The following is a 23,831-nucleotide window of genomic DNA, read 5'->3' as shown; positions in this document are numbered from 1 at the left end:
ACATTGTAATTTCCCTCTATAATGAGTGAGAACCTATTAAGAAAACTTTTTGTTGAAGTTTTGTAAAATGGACACAGTCCTTGACAATTATGGAAAGTTAATTCAACAGTTATGAAAAGTTACTTTTTAGAAATAAATGCATATTACCAATATAAATAAGTTTTAAGAGGAGTATAAATGTTCCAGATGTTCCCAGTATTCACAATTGACCACAATTACATATCACTCTAAACTGTCTTCCTCAAAAGCAAATTCTGCAAATGTAGTTGTGCCTTCAACTGTGGCAAAAAGCCACAACATAGCCACTTTTAAACCAGAAGAGGAGGAGATCAGGGACATAAGAACATAAGCTGACAATACGCTGATTCTAGTCCAGTTAAATTGCCATTTGTTGTTATAGATATAGAGACATACATACACTGTAGCAAAAAACTATTTATTTTGCTATATATATGTGTTTTACCTATGTACACATATATACACTTTTTTCCTGGTATGTTTTTTTTGTTTTTATTATTACTTTTGTTGTTATTATTACTTTTGTTGTTGTTATTCTTGTATGAATTAAAAATCAGAGTAAAGTGGGTTTGGAGACCATATTTGTTACTTCGGTGTCAGGTCCTTAGATACTGTTGAAGGATAACAACTCTCAGTATTGTTTGGTTACTAGAATGCAAGCTTTTAAACACAACTTGCATTTGGCTCTGTTTTGACAATAGTAGTTAATATTGTATGGTTTTTGTTAAAGCACTGTTGAAAAAATATCTTATTGAGCTATTTGTGGTATTTTTTTAAAAGATGTTTAAGATTTCACATACAGTTTAACTGATCACAGATGAAACTGTAAATTAATACCTCATGAGTTTTACTGACTGCGGGGCATTGTTTGTAATTCAAAGCTGCTTTGTTCCTACCCGCTAGGAAAAGACCCCATTCAAGCAAACAAATTAAAAAATTCACCATGATATCAAACAATGTATTAAAACTGAAAACTCTAATTTTGAATTTATTATTTCATTGTGACTTTTATAATAACTTAGTTAGAACATATTTTTTTAAAAGCCTGAAAGATATAAAATTGGTTTAATTGTTGGTCTTGATCTGCCTTGGTTGAAATTTTGTACTTAAAGAATTACATAGTATACAAAGAGAGAAAATGTTGCAAGTTGCTTTGGTTCAACATGTTCTTTGATCAGATGCATTTCCATTCCTGATGACTTGTATATGGTCTTGGTATAAAAACCAGCTCTATGACAGAAAGTGTTCAGGCATGTGTTCATGTATAAAGTTTAATTTTCTCACTACCACTGGTCATTCTTAACTAGACTGAGTCAGGATGAATATGTTGTTGTTCAACCTCCTTTTTTGTCTTCTCAAACCTAAGAAAGGCTTTGGAGGGAGGCCTTTTTTTATACTTTTACTAATCTTACAGTATGATTAATGAGTAGAAATTGGAGGGAGAAATAGTTTTACACAATTTGAGACATTCTTCCGATGGTGAGACTAAGTCAGGAGCTGCTGCTAGAAAAAGATAGGCTTTGTGAAGAAAGTCAAGCTCTTGCAGAGGTGTTCCCTTACAGAGTGGCATATTCGAACTTACAGGGGAGTCACCCACCAACTTGTGTCAGGTAGAGACACTTTCTTTAAGCTCTCCACTCTGTAATGATCTCTGGCTCTCTCTGGCTCATCCAAGAAAACTACATGCACTACAGAAAATATACCTGAAATGCGTTTGAATTGGGTAGCATTGCTGTAATATGGCAAACATCATTGGCCAGCCTTTGGCATAAGGGCCAAGCATGATTTTTTGCAAGTGGGTCAGCTGCACTTGCGGGAGAAGGATGGACTTCACAACTCTGAGAGTTATATTCCGAAGCCCTTTATTGTCTTGTCTGACTCCAATATATATCATAATTTTCGCTTAGTCACTGCGCACACACTCATGATTGGTTACAACTTGTTACACACACTATTGCAATTGGCTATATACAAAATATCACGCGCTGTCCACGTGCCCCTCACACAGTCAGGATTGTTGCTTGCAGGTGTTCCTGTTTTCCTCGCTTCTTCTTAGTTGTTTATCACAGCTCCTTCTCCTCAAGGCCGAGCCGTGCAGATATCCAGCTGTTTACCAGCTTCTCAGTGCCACAGCTCCTTCTCCTTAAGGTCGAGCCCTTGCAGGGTGATCCCAACATGCACTAACATAAATGGAATACTCTGCCCAAGTCTTCTCAATAACAAAGAAGTGTTTCATGGTGACAAAGGCTACTTAAAACAGTTGAAATGGCTCATGTACCTCTGCTTGGTATTATGTAAGAAAATAGTTATGGTCACATCCAGTCAGTTCGAGGGCTCAGTTACTAGTATTTGAGACTGGAGGGAAGGACTGTGAAATATAGAAAGCATTACTAAATTTCTGTGTTTGTGTTGAATATTCTTCCAGCTTCCAACAAATCATGTGTAGACAGTTTGTGAAATGGAGATGATAGGGATTTGGGTGTCCGTGTTTTCTTTCTCATCAAATAAATTTTGCTAGAGGTTTTCTCCATTTATCTATCTAATAATTTATTGAATCCAGTATGCTTCTGCCATTCATGGTCTGCTATGGAAAGAGTGCCATAGCTTCACTCCACATCTTGTAAAGGTATATTCTTTTCCACCTTTGGAATCTGTCACCAGCTTGGTTCATTTATGCCCTTTATCTCTTGTATTATGAAATGATGTGAATAATCACAATATATTCCACCAATTAATTTACAGATCTTGATTGTTTCTCCCCATAGTTGACCCTTCTAGGCTGTGTCCTGGTCATCTTCATTAATGTGAAAGCATTTCTATTTGGTTATGCCTGTTGCTCTTCTCTGTACCTGTTTCAGTTTCTCACTGTTTACATTTTAAGGTGATGAGGACCAAAGCTGCTTATGGTGTTAATTCTGTTGATTTTTCACTCTGGCATGATGATGTCCTCCATTTTTATTAGGAGGAGCAGAGAACAATCATAACATTGAGATTTTTCAACCTGGCCAATTTTATACATGAGCAGTAGTGTTTAGGTCAGGGTCCTTTATTGTTTCAGGGCTATTTTTTACTTCATGCACACATCACTCAAAGTGAAGTCTTGACATGCTCTTAGAAAATATTTTCTAAAATTGGTCTCTTGTATCAACCTCAGGACATTCAGATTTGCTCATGGAAACTCTCATTCTGGTCTTGTCTAGGTATTCAAGATTGCTATTAGAGCTATTTTTCTAGTCTTTGTGGGCTCTTGCATCATTCTCATCATGCTTAATACTAGAATGTCTACAAATACTACAAAAGGATGTGTGGGTGGGGTTTTTTTAATATGCTTAGATGTTTTCCTTTCCCCCCTCTGCCCAACAGGAGATTTAGGTACAGTTTTTGAGGGTGGGTTTTTTTTCTGGTTATTGTAATATTTTCCTTGATTTGTGAAAGGGAAAGTTAAAGAACTATTTCTACCAGTTGGAGAAGTGGTTGTGATTGCTTTGGGTTTCTGTGGAACTTCATTACCGTTGCATGATTTCTTCAACAGTTGGCTATTCTTTATCTTCTGTGACCTTAATGTGAAAGATTAAGTTTGAAAGGAAATGAGTTGTTTATTTTCATTTTCTTCAAAAAGTGTGCAGTGAGCTCCTTTCAATCTCCTTGTATGTTGGTTTCTCTCCTGTGGGAGCTTTTGTGTTATGTGTAGAAGATTAGAGGAATGTTTAACCTAGAGATAAGAAAACTGAGGAAATGTCATTCAGTTTTCTCCTGTACTTTTAATTACAGACACAGAGAGCTGGTATGAGGAAGTCCATTGTATAGCACCAAGCTAAACATATGTAGCTGGAGTATCTAGAAGTTTGTCGAACTGTTCTCAAAATCTGAGTGAAGGAAATTCTTCCCCCTCTATGTAGGGTGTCTCACTACATGTGGTTAGCTTTCTGTAATGTATAGTCTAAGTCTTAATTAAGCTCATTTCTTCCTGCCTGCAAGAGATATGAAGAAATGTTGCTTGATTTCTTTGTAAGAATCATTACTCAGCCACCCATCTTGTTTCTAGACATTTATTTTCTTGACTAAATTCAATTTCTTCAATCTTTTCTTACATGTCATGTTTTAATCCCTCTTATTCTACTTGCCTTCCAATTAATTCTCCAGACTGCTTTTCATCTCGAAGTAGGCTACTGAAATTGAACTTGACAATTGGGAGTCCTCATTACTATTGAGTAGAAAAGAGTACATTTTTCCTTGCATCTAACCTTTGTCATACTTACTACTATATTCTAGAAAAACATATGCCCTCCTGCTCCCACAACTCCCCCAGCTGCTGCAATGGAGTTACGTTACTGACTGATCTTTAAATTTTTGATTACCTTGAGATGTGCCTCTCCCCTACCATGCCCAGTGATACTGCTGCCTAATCCTGGTTACCTCCTGATTGGTCCTTGTTCCTTAAGTTTCTGTTTCATCAGTGCTAGTCCTCATTAACTTTCATTTTAAAATACTATTTTTTTTTAGTCTTAATTGAACTGAGAAAATTGAGCAAAGTGATTTTTTTGTTTGTTTTTTTGTTTAAGTTTTGCTAAGTACAGGTGCCTGATTATCTAATAAATACTGACTGCAAAACAGAACAGGGTAATGACATCTGGACCAAGATTGAGATTTAATTTGACTATATGGAAAATTATAGTTTTAGTTGATGCTTTTCAGTTAATGGTGTAACAAATGAAGAATACTTAGTTTTATTTCCTGTTTCATGCTTATGAGAATGTCACATGAGAAAATGGCAGGAACACTTTTTAAGTTGAGATTTATTATGTCTACTTTTCCTCTGTTCCATACTAGGCCAGTTATCTTGTTGAAGAAGGAGAGAAAATGTTGATATCAAATTAATGGTCACTGTTTGACAGTTAACTACCAGGTGCTTATGCACTGCTGTTCTGTTCCAGCAACTTTCCAGACATAGAAATTAACCTTCAGTGGTCTGTAGCTGCTGAGTTCCCACATTTCCTGGTCAATAATGTATTTCTATACCTCATAAAGACAGATTTGTTTGGTGTTTTTTTACGAAGTTTTTGCAGGGCTAAGGGTAAGAAGCTTCTTCCTCCTTCACTTCAGCCTTCTTGAGTGGGGAGATAAATTTTTTCATGCACAACTCCTGTGACAAAATGCTGCTTTTTAGAGATACTGTTCAGCAAAAGAGCTGGTGTGATTCTGTGAAACTTAACAGCTGACCATAAGCTTCTTAATAATAGCATGAAGACTAACGCAGAGTATCACTAAACATGTCATCTTAGTGTTGTAGTGGCAGGGTGTACATAGACAGGGGAAGTTGAAAGGATCAGTTTATCAGAGGGAGACTCTCAATGTCATATTTGGGTCACATGTTTGGATTTTTCCTTTCAATCCATGAATTGCTGTTCTGCTGTGGAATTAGCCTTTTAGTGCTGCTTGAAACATTGCTTTTTGAAATTACTTATGCAGTACTATTCCCTTGCAGCTTTTCTGTAACTTGTGATTTTTGGGGTGGGATTCTCTGCCCCCTCCCTTCATTGCATATGCTATTTTTTTTCCCCAAAAGGTGACCCTCTGAGATTGTGCCTATGAAGTGAAGATACGGACTGAGTAGTCACAGGCTGTGGGATGAGTTATTTTTAGCTGTTGGCATTTCAGGCTGGAACACTTCATTCTGTCGTGCTTGTTAATGAGTCATCTGGAGAAAATGGGCTTCTTGCTTTCAGAGAGGGTCTGTAGCAAATAATAATAGGCTAATCTCTGCAGGAGATATTCTGTCAAGTAACTAAAGCTTCAACTAGAAAATATGTTGAAATGGAGACTTATCTCCCTGTAAGAATAAGCGTGCACTCACTATTATTATTATATTATGATGTATATGAAAAAATCTCAAAAACTGGAAGAATGATGAAGAGCCTAGTAATGGTATAATAGCGAAATGTTTTTGAGAAAGAAGGTTAATTGAAGACAGTCACCTTTTACAGATAAAGAAGAATACGTAGTTACTTCCTAATTCAGGACATTGTTCACTTGCTAAAATCTGAATGTGTTATCTAGTTCTAGGCATCTTCTGGAAAGATTCCTAATTAGATAAGCCCTATATAAGGCTTGCATCCTTGAGCGAACCCCAAGTTCATCAACATTCACTATATTATTTTTAAGGATTATCCAGCATCTTTGTTTTAGTCCCTTCTGAAGCCTATGTTTTAATTTTATTTTTTTTCTTTCTGTGTGCAATTCATAGTGTCTCCTTTGACCTCTTCTCTCAAAGTTTGAAGGTTTTGTGCTGATACAACACAAGAGGCTTTGTTTTGCAGCTGGAAATATCACCACTCAAGTAAAAAACTGAATGTAAGAGTAATTAATCAAAGTTGTTAGTCTGTTTGCTTTGGTTTCGCATTATTGAAATTCTAGAATTCAGTAGTGTAAATGATTAATTTATAAAAAACCTAATCAAGCTGTATGAAAGATGGGGGGAGAAAAGATCCCCAAACACTATTCTATAATGGAATATAGATTGTCCTGTAAGTGTCTTGCTAGTAGTCAACTTATGCATCTTCTCAGGAAGCAGTCTATTCTATGTATCCAGTCCTTGGATGTCATCCCACCAGTGCAAGTTTTCCTGCTTGTAGGAGAGCCAGGTTTTTGTCTTTTCCAAAAGTGAAAGCAATGTATTTCCATGTTATCCTTTCTGAACAGTTCTAATAAACTAATAACAGTTCTCTTATGAGGAGCGGCTGAGGGAACTGGGATGGTTTAGTCTGGAGAAGAGGAGGCTGAGGGGAGACCTTATCGCTCTCTACAACTACCTGAAAGGGTGTTGTGGTGACGAGGGTGTTAGTCTCTTCTCCCAACTAACTAGTGGTAGGATGAGAGAAAATGGCCTCAAGTTACGCCAGGGGAGGTTTAGATTGGATATTGGGAAAAATTTCTTCACCGAGAGGGTGGTCAGGCATTGGAACAGGCTGCCCAGGGAGGTGGTGGAGTCACCATCTCTGGAAGTGTTCAAAAAACGTGTGGATGTGGCGCTTCAGGACGTTTAGGGGACACGGTGGCGCTGGATTAATGGTTAGACTTGATGATCTTGAAGGTCCTTTCCAACCTTAGGGATTCTGGGATTCTGTAATTCCTTCTTTCTTAAATCTTCTTTTCCCCAAGTATCCTGAGATGTTGATAATAAACAGTTGATTCTTTCTGTAGTTTCTAGTGCCACCTAATGAAAATAAAGATGTGGACACATGATTATGTACTTATCAAAAACTTACAAAAAGGAAATATATTTGGGAGTATGCATGTGTGGTTGTGGTAGTAAATATTACCTGTGGTTTTGAGCTACAGAAATTTGTGTTATGACCCACTATCACTAGGTGACTGTCGTAAGGGATATTCAAGACAGAGCTGCATTGAGAAACAGGGAGTTTAAAGAGAACTAAAATAGAAATCTTGCTTGGTTGTTCTCAAAGTGTGTTTTTCTGCACTCATTTGTTCTTGAGGAAAATTAATATAGTTCACTGCATTTTAATAGGAACTTACACTGTCATCTTGGTTTACTTAAATATCCTGATGTATTTTTAATGTTTTCTTGGTTTAAATTTACTGACTGGTTACTGATTTAAAAGAATTTAATATAGTATGAGGGGTGAAGAAAAATAGATGTTTTAGCAGTATAGTTGAATTGACACGAACCATTTATATTATTGCAAAGAACAAAAAATTGATTTAGATTGTGGTTAACAACTGTCACCATTGTTTTGGACTTTGTGTTAATAGAGACTATTACTCAGATAAAATGCTTCTTAATCTGAGTGATGAATGGAAACAATTAGTTTATAATTTGGTTTTGGAACAGCTCTGCAAAACTTTCTAATATTTTATCGCCTCTGTATTGTAACCCAAACTTTTCAACTTGGTTAACTTATTTTTTACTGTTTTGTTGTATTTATAGCTAGAAGTGCAAATTGTAATGTTACTGTAGTAAAATATTTCTCTCTGCCAGGTGTGAGTGTGCATATGTGTTTTTTTTGTCAGTTCCTTACAGGCAGCTTAATATGATTTGTACTACAGCTTTAGATAATCTAAATTGTAGCAAAGATAAGGTCCAAAATCTCTTGATGACTGAATACTTTTAATATTAAAGTATTCTTAGTAAATATTCTATTAAGTTAAATTTTCACTTTGATGTGAGCTGGAGTAAGTTGATGCTTGTGAAACAGCAGTTTCAATTAGCATTCACTAAAGATTTATTGACAGTTAACACCTTGTCTCTACTGTGCCAAGTGGGGAGCATCTATTGCAGTCTCATATGACTGTTGCATAATTAGGATTATGATCTCTAATTTGCTCTTAATTTTGTAAATCTAGTCTTATTTTCAAAACCAGTCAGTGTTACTTGAGGTCCTGCATTTTTGTTGTAGGACAGACAGAGGTATTGATGCTAAAAGGATTAAGTATACTACTTTCTAATATGATAAACAACTTGCCCTTTCATCAGATGGTTAGCAAGGAAATTTGGACATGAAAAATTTACTGGTAGGTCTCAGACAACATGTATTCTTCCCATGCTACTTAGGAGAAGCAAACAGAAAACGACACAGTTTTTTTGTGTAGTAGTATTCTTGTATACAAGCTGCCAAATGCATACTGGGAACATCAGGAGCAAGTGTAAATGTTTTTGTAATACTGCCGAGAAATAACAAAGGAAATGACCTTGTTCCTTAGTGCTCCAGAACATACTTTGGCACATCCAAGGATGAAGAAGGTAAACGCTACATACTTTTCTGTGTCTGCAATATCTTTTCATCTTTATTGACTATGCATAAGGGCAGGGAGCTATTTCTGGCTACAGTGTTTTGCAACAAATACTATGCTGCAAATCCTGAGATATATCTGCAAAATTTTTGAGTCTTGGCTGATCTTTTGGAAGGTCGTCTTTGAAAAAGACAGTGTGGGGGAAGCATAAACTTGTAGTGAATTACTGAACTGATGGAAATTCTCTAATAGTATTTCTGATTATCTGTCCTCAGATGAAACTTTTTTAAATGTTTTGATTAGAAATTTAAGAGAGGGAGAGAAATTTCAGTCTTCTTGACTTATACTATAGTAGTCATATGTAATACAGATTTTAAGGTTCATGATGGTATCCTGTGTATATGTAATGTGTGTATGTATTGTGGTGTTTAGTGACAGTTAGAATCAGAAATGTAATCTTTTAATGATCTAGTGGTGTAATTTTTCTTTTTATTTTCCTACAGCATTTCAGAATATCAACAGAAAAACTTGCCTTGTGGTGGCCAACACTTCTGAGTGTAATCATGTACAATTTTGGGAGAATGTAGAGGAGGAAGATATCCAGATAATCTGGAATAAGGGGGGCTTTTCAAGAACACTTGCATAAATTTGCCTGACTCTTTGCTGAGAAAAGAAAAAAAAAATTACTTTGAGAAATGTCTTTAAATCATGATCCTTAAGAGCTGATGTTTTAACCTTACATTTGAATGACTGTTACTTTTTCCATCTTGTTTCAATATGCCTAAATGCAAACACATGTGGAAAATGTTCTTTTGGCTTTTATCAAACTGACATTTAAGTGCATTTTTTTCAACCTCACTAACATTTGTGGTAAAATATTTCAAAGCTATGAATCTTGCAATTTGCCTATGCATTTTTTTTTTCTTCTTTCATATATTAACATTTGGTACTCATAATCCTAACCTGGTTGGAATTACTGGCTTTTTTCATTTGCTGTTTGTTTGGATGAGGTGATTAGGAAAATACTTTATGTGAAATTCTAGTTTGCAACAGTAAATACTTCCATGAAGAGTCAGTGTTTTCTGAGCTTCAGTAAATAAAGGAGAAAAATATGATCATCTGCTATATTAAGTTGTAGCAACCATATTCCTACAGCATTTGGCTTTCTGTTGTGTTATATGTCCATGGTGCTAACCTGTCTCCAATACTTCCTGTTTAGCATGTTTCATTCTTCCCCTCTGCTCCCCTACCCATTCCTGAGCTCTTTAATTCTGTGCCAAGCTAATAAGAAGAACTAGCTCTGGGTAAAGTCAATCATTGCCAAGCAGCTGTTACAAAGTTTTCTCATGTACCTCTGTGATTGTACCTCATTTCTAAAAGGCAATATTTTTGTTCTTTCAAGTTCAATTTTAAGTAAGAACAACCAATTATATCATCATCTCAATCTTAATTGGCTATACGTCAAAGACTAGGCATGAAATAGTTCATATACATAACCACCCTTTCTAGGGTTTGAACTTTGAACACTGAGTTGTATAATTTAGCTAGAGAAATTAGGTACACTCTTCAGAATTAAAAATATGACTCACTTTTTACCCACAGTATTTGTCCTAAAATATTATTCCTTTTACTTCTGTTTAAAAATAATACCTTGTGGTTTAATTATAATGGTTGAAGCTTGAGATTAGACCTTTTCCTTAAACCTGAATTAGATTTTACTTAGGATCAAATTATGAGGGCTTCAGCTTGCCTGCTAACACTGACCAGGGAACGTTGTCTCTCTACAACATGTGCCCCATCTGCCTGGCGGTGTGGCTGCCTGCATCGTTCTGGCATTGGCCCAGGCTGTGATGAAACTGAGAATGTGACAGACGACAGGCTTGTCCAGATGTATGCATAACTACTTCTGCCATGCTCTGCAAAACAATCAGGATGCAGGTTTGGCATTATTTAGTTGTTTGTGTTGATTTATTCCTTGAGGATTTTCTTAAAAAATTGAAATAGTATTTGGTACTCTTTTGTAGTTTTACTGACCTTTTAGTAGTATTAAACCAGGTTGTATAATATGATGCTCACTCTCCTATATTTTTTTTAATTAATTTATGGAGTGATTTCATAGACATTCTGACACAGGTTACTTAATTTGAAGATTTAAGTAGATTTTTTAAAATGCAGTTAAAAGACTCAAACACCTGTCAGTGTATTAGTCTGGTTCTCCTCACAGCTGAGCATTTAAGCTCTTGCCATGTCTTAATATGACTGCTTCTTGTAACTAAAAATAAGTATCTGCGAAAGGTGTCAGAATCAGCTTTAATTATGATTATTTTAATTAATATCTAATTTAAATTCACCCAATACCTTGAAAACATACCAAATCCTAGTCTAACTTCCTCTCTAGAGGTATCAGCAAAGGCTGCCTCCCCAGCACCAACTTACCTCCAAAGAAAAAGAAGTTACAGGTTTATGTGTAATTCGCAACCTTTTATTGGTTATTTAAAAGTTATCTATCTTAATGTTTTTGAAGGCTTTTGTAACACCAAACAAAAATGTACAATCCACTGGAATGATTATTAGTAGTAGTAGTAGTAGTATACAAAATAACAAGATTTTTGTCTTACATTCAGACTGTCATTATCTGTTGTACAAAAGCAAAAAAGGGCAAAAATTGAGGTTTTTTTTCTCCTCTCTAGCTGTTTTTGGCAGCTGATTTTTTTTTAAAGTGTATCTCCCTGCTGATGTATGCTATGGAATACATCTTTGGTAATAAGCAGATGTATCAAAAGATATTCAGGGCAACACACCCTGCTGAAAAACAAGAGACTACTTTACTTCTTGCAGATAAGTAGCTTCTGACATATGCATCAGAAGTGGTTTTTTCCTGGTGCTCTCTCTATATGACAGTTAAATGTTGGTATTTTATGGCCATTTTACTCCCCAAAAAGAGTTTCTTTGTAGTCTAATACAAATTGTGTCCAAAAACTTAACAGCATTACTTGAATTGCTTTAATTTTCCTTATTGTAGCTCCATTGCGCTATGTTGCCTGCCTTCAGGGAATGAATGTAGGGAATGTTTTATGTGCTTTTCTTTTTTTGTCAGTTTAGTTTTGAAACCATGGTGAGCCAAACATGACTGCATTCGTTGCTGTGTAACATAGAACAAGTTAAGTTAAGACCCAAAAAGCCTCAGATTTTGTGTATAAGCGAGTTACGAGAGACGAGTATTGATCCAGGAGAGGATTGCCAGTCATTAGGCTGGAGAATAGCCTTGGGAAATCATGCAGCCTTGCTGATGACTTTTTTTTGACATCATGGTGAAAGATAGTTTCAAGGAAGATTTAAAGCAGATTTGCTAATATTCATAGAAAACTCTAGTAACCGGACATTGGATGATATCATGGGTTAATGGGAGAAAAGGTATTTTTGTTGACTGCTTTGTGCCTGGAGGCTGTTGTAAATCTGAATGTACAGAATGAAGGATGGTATGTTCAGTGCCACAACACTTCGCAGGGCCTTGGAAGTGTAGAGAAGGGGCTTCTGCTTGAAATGCCTGAGAAGGGGCTAGAAGAGGGGTGTGGAGAGAGGCGAGCTGCTCAGAGGGGTGGCTGACACAGATGATCTTTGCAGCTGTCTGAAGGGATTAGATATTAAGATGAGTGCATTTATCTGTATAGGACAGGAAATCCTGCTTTTTAAGAGGTGCTATGAGAAGGAATAGTGTAATGTTTAAACATAGTTTGGTAAGAGGACACAGAAAAGATGGATATATGAATGGTTTGAGTGACAAACAGGGTGGTGAAATCATCAGCAGAAGAACTAACACCTGTCTTCAGTTTGAGGTAATGGTATGGCATATGTAAGAGGAGTCTGTGCCTTTTAAAAATAAGCCTCTATCTCCTGTAATGTAAGGGGGTGTATTTTGGGTTAAAAAAGGCATAAAAATTTTATTCTCTTTCTTGTTTGTATTCTTTTATAAAATAGCTTCTTCCATTACCACCTTAGACTTTTTTTTTTAATAGCCATTAATTTTGTCAAAATTGAAGCTACTGAAAAGGCTCACCTTTCGGTATCAAGTTCAATTAGGAGTCAATCCTTCTTTAAAAAGGGAAGGGGAAAAAAAAAGGCAACTAACAGAAGTTAGCTATTGCCTTCAGTATAATGGAGTAAAACATTAACATATCCTCTTTGGTCAGTGCTAGAGTTGATCAGTATCACAGCTGAAAACATATGCTGCTGCAAATGCAAACTTGTTTGTGTTAAAATACGCGGTAATGTGGTGAACAAATTCATGGTACCAAAAATAGGGGCCCCTCTATATAGTGCTGGTTGTGGGATTTATTATTCTGTTATTTAAGGTAATGGTATGTTGCTAGGTCAGGAAAAGGGTCACAGTTCTCGGATACAGCACAGCCTTAAGAAATGCTCAGAAAGACCAACAATTGCAGAACATGAAACAAAAATATTATTCAGTCTTGCTCATAAGGTTCTAATTTTCTTGAATTATCCTAAGTGTGATAACAGCTTAGTCCCGAAGCACACACAGAAGCTCTGTTTAGCATTCCCAGGACTCAGAGCAGTTTCTACAGTTGAACTTCCTTCCTTAAAATGGAGAGTTTTATAAAAGCAAATACCATGCTTCTGAGGCATGCTGGAATGACAGTCCTCTCTTTGCAGGTCAGACTTACAGCAGACAGTGACAAAGTCAGTGTTCCCACGCTGCCTGTGCCATCTGCTGACATTTTGAAAAACATCCATTTAACTGTTCATCATCATAAGAACGCCGATAGCTTTTTATCTTAATTTTGAGGTCATTCTTGCTAGAACCTGGTTATCAGACTCCTGTGGATTAAAACAACACAATTTATATTGTCCTTTTGATGTGTCATGGAAAATGACCAGCAAAAGTTACTTTTCTTGCATTTGTATGAACTCTTTTTCTCTTTTATTTAACAAGACCTTTAGAGGAGTTGAGTTTACTATCTTAATTTGAAGAAAAAGAGTTGGGTCTCTTAATGATCCATCTTAAATAGTGAAAGATGATTGCCGTTGTTTGTCTTATTCTATTAAGTAATTGCAAAATAATTTGTTCCGACTATTTCTTAGATTGCATAGCTGTCACCTTGAAATCTTTGTAATACAGACAGTATTTTAAGGCTGTTTCAAATTTTTTTACAAATTCAGATGCCACCTATTTTATTAATTCAAGCCACAAGATAGTGGTGCTTGGTTGCCAGCTGGAGTTAAACCACAAGTATTTAAATACATACTTGTCTAGACTTAGAGCTACTAAAGTAGGTCATCAACTACAGTATCCTAAGTTTATAAGGTTTAACATGCCATTAAATAATACGGACACAGAAACAATAGATGCCTTAAGGTAAAGAAATTAAAATATCAATTGGCATGCTTGTAGACATACAAGAATACAAAAATAACCATGTGATTTGGGCAGTACGCACTCAAATTGATTGAACAGGTAAAATGCTAATTAAGTTAAAGAAAAAATATTGCCAGAATACTTAATTGGTTTCATGACCGTCTTTGCTTGAGAAGCAATTGTTAGGAGACCTGTTGTGTTTTGTTATTTCCTGCTCTCAGCTACTTGCTATCATTTCAGCTTTCAATTGCTTGACATAGAATTGGTGGATAATTAGTAGTGTGGATAACTGTGAAAAACATATGTAGTAATTTAATTCTTGGTTCTTTCTAATTGTCTGCCCATCGGTAGTTTGCCAGGGTGAGTAGCTCATTATTCAAGCATTTAAAATGGAAAGATCTGTAGAAATAAAGAAATAAAAATGCTCTTATTAACATGGTATGGAAAATAAAAATGCTTTAAACCAACAAGTCATTATTTGATAAATCTATCTTCAAAGCCATTGTTTACATACTATGAGGAGACTGGGGGTGTGAGGGGGAGAGGGAAGAGTAGGGTTGGCAGATAGCATTCATTTTTCACTGTGCCTAAAATAGATGTTTCACTGTTTTAAAAGATGCTAAAGATGAGTACAATAAAATATGTTGAAATATATCTGACTGGGCAAGATTCATTTGTTAATGGTAAACATCTAAAATTAATAGACTTTAAGGAAGTCTATGCTATTAATTAGGGTTGACCTTGAGGTCATTTTGAACCTCAAATGCATGAACAGACTTTACAGTAAACATTTTAACTTGCCTGCAGGAGTGCTTCCTTCTGAGTCTAATGTCATCTGAGGTTGTTAATCCTGCTGTTTAATCCACTCATTTCAGAGCGTGCGTAGAATTTAAAGGCATGATGCAGTATTTATGCACAGCCTCCCTGCACTAGAGGCTGGACTAGAACTCCCTCGTTCTAGTTCCCTTTTCTGTGACACTACTTCCCTTCTCTATAGCCTGTGACTAGAGAGAAGGCTGGTTCTTAAGCTGCGGTATACTGTGATATAGTAATCATAGACAAGGAAGAGTGTCTTCTAGACTTCTATCTGGGTCTTAACCGTAAAGTTTGATCTGAAATGTGAGGGTAGATATTTCTGTTAAAAGGTTAAATTTTTGTTTTAATGTTCAAATGTAATAATATACTACTGAATGTTACCAGAGAATGCTATGTTTTCATAATAGTGTGACTTGAAGGATTTGAAAGCTCATCTGGAGACACTTGGCTTTTCTGTTACCAGATTTTTCTCACGTACTAGTAGATTTGTTCATGAAAGTTCTTCACCTGTCAAAACGTACTATTTAATGAAAATTTAAAATATAGCACCATTGTTTGGGTCAAGTTAATTTTGAAATAGACACCAGATCTCCTTAATCTTCTCAATTTTACATTCTGTTTCTAGCTTTAATGAAGTGGAATAAGTATCTCAAAGTCTTGATTTATATAATTTTTCTTCAAGCATATGTTTTTATCAATTGAACAGTTCATTGCAATCAAGCCTATGCTTCAGATAATGTGGGTTTTTTGTTATTTACTCCGCTTGCAACTTTAAGGTGAAGGATTCAAGTTGATGTCACACTTTGCTTTGTAATTTGGACAAAATCTAAATAGATGTTCCCAGCTTGCACCATGTATAACAGCTAATGTATCTGAATTTCTTGTTTTCAAATAACATGATGTCATCTACTTCTAATCTTTGTGTCTTGTTTTGAAAAAAAAAGTAGAGTTTAACTTTTTTCTTCTCTACCTGTTTTGTGTTTTTTTTTTCCCAACAGATTTGAAGAACTTGTGAAAAAGTTCAAAGTAGAATATCATGCTGGTGGTTCTACTCAAAATTCCGTTAAAGTGGCCCAGGTTTGTTTTTCCTTAAAAACCAATTATTGATAATTTGAAGTGTTGAGTTTGAGTTAACTTGATGCTCTCTATTGTCTGTGTTCGTCATGACTTTTACTGAGTGGGTGCTTGTGATTATGTTGCTCAGACTATTCTTGTGGTTTTTGACATGATCTATTTTGAAGTTGTGCTCTTCATTTTTTCCACACACTTCCTGTTAAGGTTATAGTTACAACTGCAGTGTACCTAGGAGTGGAAGGGAGGGTTTTAAGGAAAATTGAGCCTGGCTTTTGTCAAAGGTCTATGGTAGAAGGATAAGAGGCAAGGACAAGGTCTGTAGCTGCAGTTAGGAATCTTCCAATGAGAAGAATAAAGTCACAATGAAAATGGTTAAACAGAAGAGATGTTGAATCTCTGTGCTTGCAGATTTTCATAACTTGCCAGGATGAGTCTTTGGGCAACCAGATCTAAATTCGAGGCTGGGCCTGCTTTCAGTGGTGGTGGTTCGACTAGAGACCTGCAGAGGTCCCTTCTAAACTGCACCGTTCTGTGATTCTAACCACATTTATCCTGTAAGAACTTGAAAATATGTCCATAAAAGATTGAAATGTAAAACTTTTTTTTTATACAAGGATAATGTTTCTGGCTATGAGTATGATGGATAACAGCAACGATGAATCGGGTTTCAGGTATATTAGCTTTTCTGTAACGAAAGTATGCCTTTGTCACAATACTCTTAAGCGTATACTTTATACTGGTGTGTATATTTTTAGATTGTGATAGATGTACAGATTCTATAAATAAAAATAATCAAACTGTATTTATAACCTTTTTTGTTAATGATCCTGGGTTATTAACTTCCAGACTTCCTGTATAATTAAAACTTACTGCTAGATAGCATTAAATGCACATTTGGAAGAAATTAAGTTATAATTTAACAAAGGTTGCCCCCACCAATAAAAAGGAAAAATTCATTATAGTAATAATTGCTGCTCCTTTGTACAAAATAGTTGCTGCTTCTTTACTAAGGTTTTCATTTTCTGAAACCCCAAATGTCTTGAAAATATTTGTGATAAAAATCTAAGAAATCTAAGAGAGAAATCTAAGTTGCATGAGTTTTATTGTATATAGCACTGTAATTCCGAAATGGTTATGTTTTTAAATACAGACAGCTTTCAGAGCTGTTTTTGTTTTGGTTTGGTTTTTTTACTATGTGGCCAAGCCAATTTTTTCCTTCTGATACTTAAAAAAACCCTCTTCATCAGGAGAGCTCAAGTTACTGGATTCATTCTGTGTCAGTATGACTGTTGCTTGACCTGTGGGGATGGTGTAGAGGTGGTGTCTCTTCCATGACAGCTGATTAGAGGTCAATATTTTGGAGGGAGTTCTGCAACTGTTTATTATTTTAGAGGCATGAAATTCTGCTTCATTCCTACATCTAGATTGAGGAGGTTTAGAAGCAAATGCATGTGGTAGACTCAGAGTTTCTAAACTTTGAAGTGTTCAAAGAGCCCAGGATTTTATTTCTATCTCTCCTTGAAGTGACCTCTTTGACACTAGCTAATTTATTAGCAAACTATGTCTCATACTTAACTGTCTCTTAATCTATCAGTCCAGGTGTTGTTCAATAATTATACAGTGAAGTACACAGAACCTATATAGAGTCAATGAAATACATGAAATTTAAATAAACGAAATGTAGTGCTTTCTATGTAACTGTTCCTTTTTTATACTGATTGGGTTTTGTCAGTGAAGGTTTCTTTTACCTTGGCTCTGAGTTGGGAGCCTCATTCAGCCTCAGTTCCCATCTGGAATCTTATTTGTCTCCAGAAGGGTTGTCATCTCCTAGTTTTTGTTTCAAATAAGATTGAAACTTCAAACAGTTGTGCATGAATAACATAACATCACTGAGAGGCTTTAAAAAGAGGGATGGGGGGGTGAGAAAGAGAAAAGATAATTCTGTAAATCTTGAAAGAAGCTCCTGTTCTGTAAGCTTTAGCAGAAGAAAAAAATGTGAGGATAGGAAAAAATAGTTTAAATGTAAACCAAAAATTAAATTTGAAATTCTGGAAGAATTTTTTTCAGCAATATTCATTGGCATATTGGAAAGAACAAGTGTGTAAGTAATCTTAGATCTGAACAACTTAAATGTATATTGTTGAAAGTAACAGGAGAAAGCAAAGACTGATTCAGGAAGCCTGACTGGTGGTTGAGAAGTAAAGGACCAATAAACAAGTTCAGAGCTATGAGGTAGCCACACTCTAAGTGAATGTGGATTCTCTGCAAGAAGACATGTGGGGAAGAAGTCCTAAGAATACAGCTTTTATTAATTTCTCAACTTGTGTTACTTTACGGGGAAAGCTTGAAAAAGTATGCTAAAAGCTGAGAGATACAAACTAAAAAAGTTTGTTTCAACTGTTCAAAAGTTGATGAGAAAAAAAAAATGTGTTAAAGAAAAGCATCCTTGGAAGCCTGACTGTAATGGAATACAACTTTTTGAGTAGAATTGTTGGAAATGAACAAATGGCCTCTGAAGTCTGGCAATTGCTTTTTTAAAAGTTAATTTCTGAATGCAAAGAGTGTATTATTAAGGAGTGTAGTAGGAAAGTTGGAGAGCAATTAATAAAATGATTGGAACTAAAAAAATGGAAGACTTTAAGAAGCAACACAAATAGGGTTATTGAATTGTGTGTTTCAAATAGTCTGCTGCTTTAAGTGTCAGAAGAACAACACTATGTTGGAAAAAAATACGCAAAGGCAAAATTGGTGGGGTAACTGAGAATATAGAACGTGTTTAAAAAGGAAAAATTAAACTGTTGTATGTTTGTTTACATGGTGTATGGTAATCATCACTTCTGTTATACATGCTCATATATTTTGGATATTTCTTTTGTGCCTGTAAAGATAGTGAGATCTACTCAAGAAAGACTGTGTCTCTAATCCTGAAAAAGCTAAGCCAACTTCTTCAAAAAAAAAAAAGGGGGGGGGGGAAGTCTTAGAAATACTGTATTTATCATGTGTGAGAAATTTGAGATGGTAATCATAGAAAGAGGCAATAGGAAGAAGCTCTGAATTATGAAGAAAACTGGGAAGCAAATGAAGCTTAAGTCATGGGGTTTGGAACTAAAATTTAAAGCAGCATCAACTGTAATGGAAAGGAAGATGTTAGAAGTTTACAAAGATTTAACTAGAATTGCAGTCAAGCTGTGAAGAGTAGAATTAGATTATTTTTTTCTAGCATGTTAACAGAAAGGAAAGATCTGAAGTGCAGCCTTGGAGGACGAATTTGGCAGGTAAGGTACTAAAGGGAATCTTGGTATTTTTTCAATATTGTCTTACAGCAGAGCGGAAGTAGACTGTGTGGCACACTGGAGCAGTGAACAATGGTTGGAAAGCATTGTGACAATCAAAAAGCTGAATGTTGACTCCCAAAATGGGCATTATATGGACAGGGTACCTCAGCAGGGTCAGAAAAAGAAAAAGGGACAGGGACAACAGAAAGGACTTTTTTGTAGAAATGCTTCTAATGTACAATGGAGAAGACAGATTTTTGCAAAATGAAATGCGAAAGCAAAGTCAAAACATATGTTAGAGGGAAAGCTCTGTAAAAGGAAAGGAAGGAGCAAATGAAAAATTTTTCTGCCTCAAAAGAAATACAGAAGACCGTTGGATTAAAAATTGAAGATAAATGATGAAGGGGCAGAAACACGGGAATATCACACTCTTACTTTCAAAAGTGTATTATCTAAGCATTTTTATAAGTATAGTAATATTTTTTTTTTAAATACCTGAAAATGGTGAAAGGGAGTACCAAGAGCAATATAAAAGTAATGAAGAGGAGTACTAAACCCGGTGAGATAGGATGTTTATGTTCAAGTTCTCTGGGATATTAAAGTTGTTTGAATATATATACTGATCTTAGAGTGAGGAAGGCAAAAGTATTTTGCCTCGACCTAACTCATGTTATGAAGGGGAGGGAGTGGTGGTGATTTGGTGTATTCCAGAAATGACAGCAACAGGCATAAAAATGGATAAAATAAAGATAAGAAGATAAAAGATAAAATAAATGAGATTATAGTTTAGTCATTCTTTAATGAGTTTAAATTAACAGCAAATTATGTCTTGGAAATAATAATTCATATTAGGAGAGGAATAGTGACAGAAAGAAGTGAAGAAGTAGAGACAGAAAAGCATGTGAGGGAAAAGACAAAACTGCTGGAGAGGCCAAGAAATAAGTAATCTGGAGAGAGGAAAAACAGTATAAAAATCCCAGTGTAGCTCTGATTCTGCATCCCTCGCTGTCCTGTCCTTGTTTCTTCCTTACCAATCTGCTTTTCCTTGTCCACTCTGATCTTTCTTGCATGTAAATTTGTTCATCTGGAAATGAAAAGAAGGCTAACCAGAACAGATTGAGTACTTCTAAGGCCTTAAGGAAAAGTCTTATTGAAATAAATGTATTTTTCATTTAAGACTTTAGTACTGAGTGGAAAAATAGAGACAGACCGTAAAGAATGGCAAGATGGGAAGAGGAATAGTGATGAAGAACTTTCCTGAGTGCAGTACAATACAGTTGTAATCCAGTTTCAGTAAAAATGCAGGTAATACACTTCTAGAGGTGCTATGTTACTTTTAGACACAGTTGTTGGGATTTTTTTTTCTTAACCCACCAGTAGGGAGTGTTAATAAGTCATCTGGCTCAAGCTTTAATTAATCAGGCACCATTCACTGAAAATTGCTTGATAGTATTTTGGAAAATGAGGACTAGAGATGATGAACTGAATTGCAGTCATTTACTTTCTGGAATAGAAACTAAAGTTTAACTTTACTCTTTGGTTTAGTGATTTTGACATTAGAATTATCCTTTTGCTTTATGTTTAAAGTTGAAGTCATGGTGCACGCTTAAGAATAAGGGGGAGCGTGGGGGTATCGAATTGAAACTGCAGTGTGCTGCTCTGACCTTTACTTGTCTCATTAAATTTTGGCTTCATACCTAATATGATATGTGACATCTTGCTTTAATCTGAGCTCTTGCAATCCCTCCAAATGATTGGATCCATTATATTAAATCTATAAAATATGCATACATGTAACTGCATGCAGTTCATAAATAATGTATTGTTTTAGAGTTCTGCCAACAAACTAAATTCAGATTTGTGAAGACAGTATTTTACTACATCTCAGCTTCCTTCTGTAACTTTAATTAAGACTGTGCCTTGTCTAACAACAGACATTGATCTGGAAGGAAAAAAACATTTGAATCTTTTAATAGGGCCCATGACTTGAAAATATCTAAAAGAGTTACCTTACATGTACAGACGGCAAGTATTGCTGCCCAGGCCATATTGCATTACGTTTATCAGTGTTTATTTTGACTTCGGAGTGCTGAGGTTAGAACTTCAAGTAGTCATCTTTGAAGCTTTATTTTTCTAACTCAAGTGCTGGATTTCATGTCTAACTTGATAGAATTTTATAACTTGGATTTTAAACAACACAACCTTGGCAACAAACGGCATATTTTCATTCTTGTTTTTCTGGAAGTGCACATAAAGAATGCCACATTCTTCATCCTCAGAATGGGTGCTCTTAGTTTGTGCTCAATTTCTTAATAGCTTATTTTCATTGTAACAATTCTGCTCTTGCTGTGGATCTACCTTAGCAGTCAGTGCGTGCTATATCATTTATTCATCCTCAGAAGAACTGTGAAATTCTCATTACACAAGTTTTATTACTAGTGATGCCTTGTGAACTTGGAAGAAGGTAGCTTGACACATTTCAAGTTGAATTTGTAAGACTGGCAGATAAGGCAAAAACATATGTTACAATTCTCAGTAGGCTTTCGTATAGATTCTCTTGGGACCTCACAATAATGTTTTCATAATACACACCTCAGAAAATTGTAATGACTCCCCATTTTTTTTCCAGACTACCTCTTGCTATCTAATCAGCTTTTTTTTTGTGGCTGTGCAAGATTTTTGCAAAAAGCCTACATACTGTTGTTAGACACTTTAAAGAAGCTTGGCTTTAAACTAGAGTGAGTTTTTATTTACTCTTGACTTTTAAATGAGGGATAACACTAAGAGAGAATAATATGATGCTAAATCATGTTGAGCATTTGAGTCCCATAGCCTTCTGTATGTCAGGGAAGTATGACACTTTCCCAGTATCAGCCTATATTTCAAGAGCTTGCAACTTCATCCCTATTTTTATTCTTCAGTGATTACTAATTTGATCTGTTAATCTAAAGTGATTGTGCTTTTTAGCATTCTAATAAACTGACAAGTTTGAGAATTTAATTTTGAAAAATGAACAGATTCATGCTTGTTTATAAAAAATCATGTGTGCTGAAGGCTTAGATGTGTTTTAAATTTTTATTATTTGTTATGTGAGTAATTAGCCAAACCTTGAGTTTATATTAAACATATGTATCTACTGAGTCATGTCATGCTTAATCCAAAAATAGTCTGTAAAATTAAATATTTATGAAAAATACTTGCAGGCAGAACTGCATTCTTTAAAGAATATAAGCTGTGATCTTGTAGACATATAACTACCTTTGTTACAATTGGTTCCATGCTTTTACAATTAAGTTTGTATGTATTTGCCAAGTAGTACCCTTGGCTAAACATTACTTATTGTATGTAATCTACAAAGTCCATCACACATTAGCTCTTCAGTGTTCAGTCATTTAGTTGTTTCCTCCTCACTTTCATAGAATCATGGTTTGGGTTGGAAGGTACCTTAAAGATCATCTAGTTCTACGCCCCTGCCATGGACAGGGACACCTTCTACTAGACCAGGTTGCTGAAAGCCCCATTCAGCCTGGCCTTGAACACTTCCAGAGATGGGGCATCCACAGCTACTTTGGGCAACCTGTTCCAGTGCCTCATCACCCTCATAGCGAAGAATTTCTTCCTCATTTCTAATGTAAATTTTATCCTCTTTCAGTTTAAAGCCATCGCCCCTCGTCCTATCACTACATGCCCTTGTAAAAAGTTCCTCTCCAGCTTTCTTGTAGGCCCCCTTCAGGAACTGGAAGGCTGCTATAAGGTCTCCCTGGAGCCTTTTCTTCTCCAGGCTGAACAACCCTGACTCTCTCAGCCTGTCTTCTTAAGAGAGGTGCTCCAGCCCTCTGATCACCTTCATGGATCTCCTCTGAATTCACTCCAACAGGTTCCTGTCCTTCTTATGTTGGGGTCCCCAGAGCTGAACGCAGGACTCAAGTGGGGTCTCAGCAGAGTGGAGTAGAGGGGCAGAATCACTTCCCTTGATCTGCTGGCCATGCTGCTTTTAAAGCAGCCCAGGATACAGTTGGCTTTCTGGGCTGTAAGCACACGTTGCTGGGTCATGTTGACCTTCTCATCAACCAGCACCCCCAAGTCCTCTCCTCCGAGCTATTCTCAATTCATTCTCCACCCATCCTGTATTTGTGCTTGGGATTGCCCCGACCGAGATGTAGACCTTGCACTTGGCCTTGTTGAACTTGATGAGGTTCGCACGGGCCAACCTCTTGAGGCTGTCAAGGTCCCTCTGGACGGCATCCCTTCCTTCCAGCATGTCAACTGCATCACACAGCTTGGTGTCATCAGCAAACTTGCTGAGGGTGCACTCTACCCCTCTGTCCATGTTGCCGACAAAGATGCTTAAAGAGCACTGGTCCCCATACCGATCCCTGAGGAATGCCACTCATCGCTGGTCTCCGCTTGGACATCAAACCATTGACCACAACTCTTTGAGTGCGAGCATCCAGCCAATTCCATATCCACTGAGTGGTCCATCCATCAAATCCATGTGTCTCCAATTTAGAGATGAGGATGTCATG

The 23,831-nt window shown here is 36.1% G+C and overlaps 1 protein-coding gene across 1 annotated transcript in view; it reads left to right on the top strand.

Moving 5' to 3' along the window:
- Positions 1-23,831, top strand: part of ADK (adenosine kinase) — a gene marked incomplete at both ends in the record, with an annotated part of 297,697 nt that overhangs the window by 66,437 nt on the left and 207,429 nt on the right. The window contains one exon of the mRNA XM_082001891.1: positions 15,955-16,033. Coding sequence (XP_081858017.1) covers positions 15,955-16,033 — 79 coding nt within the window. The remainder of the gene's footprint in view (positions 1-15,954; positions 16,034-23,831) is intronic.

The sequence above is a fragment of the Phaethon aethereus genome (genome assembly GCF_964289735.1).
Source record: "Phaethon aethereus genome assembly, chromosome: 7".
Classification (NCBI taxonomy): domain Eukaryota; kingdom Metazoa; phylum Chordata; class Aves; order Phaethontiformes; family Phaethontidae; genus Phaethon; species Phaethon aethereus.
Note: the sequence above shows the minus strand (reverse complement) of the source record. Positions and strands in the feature narration are given on the sequence as shown.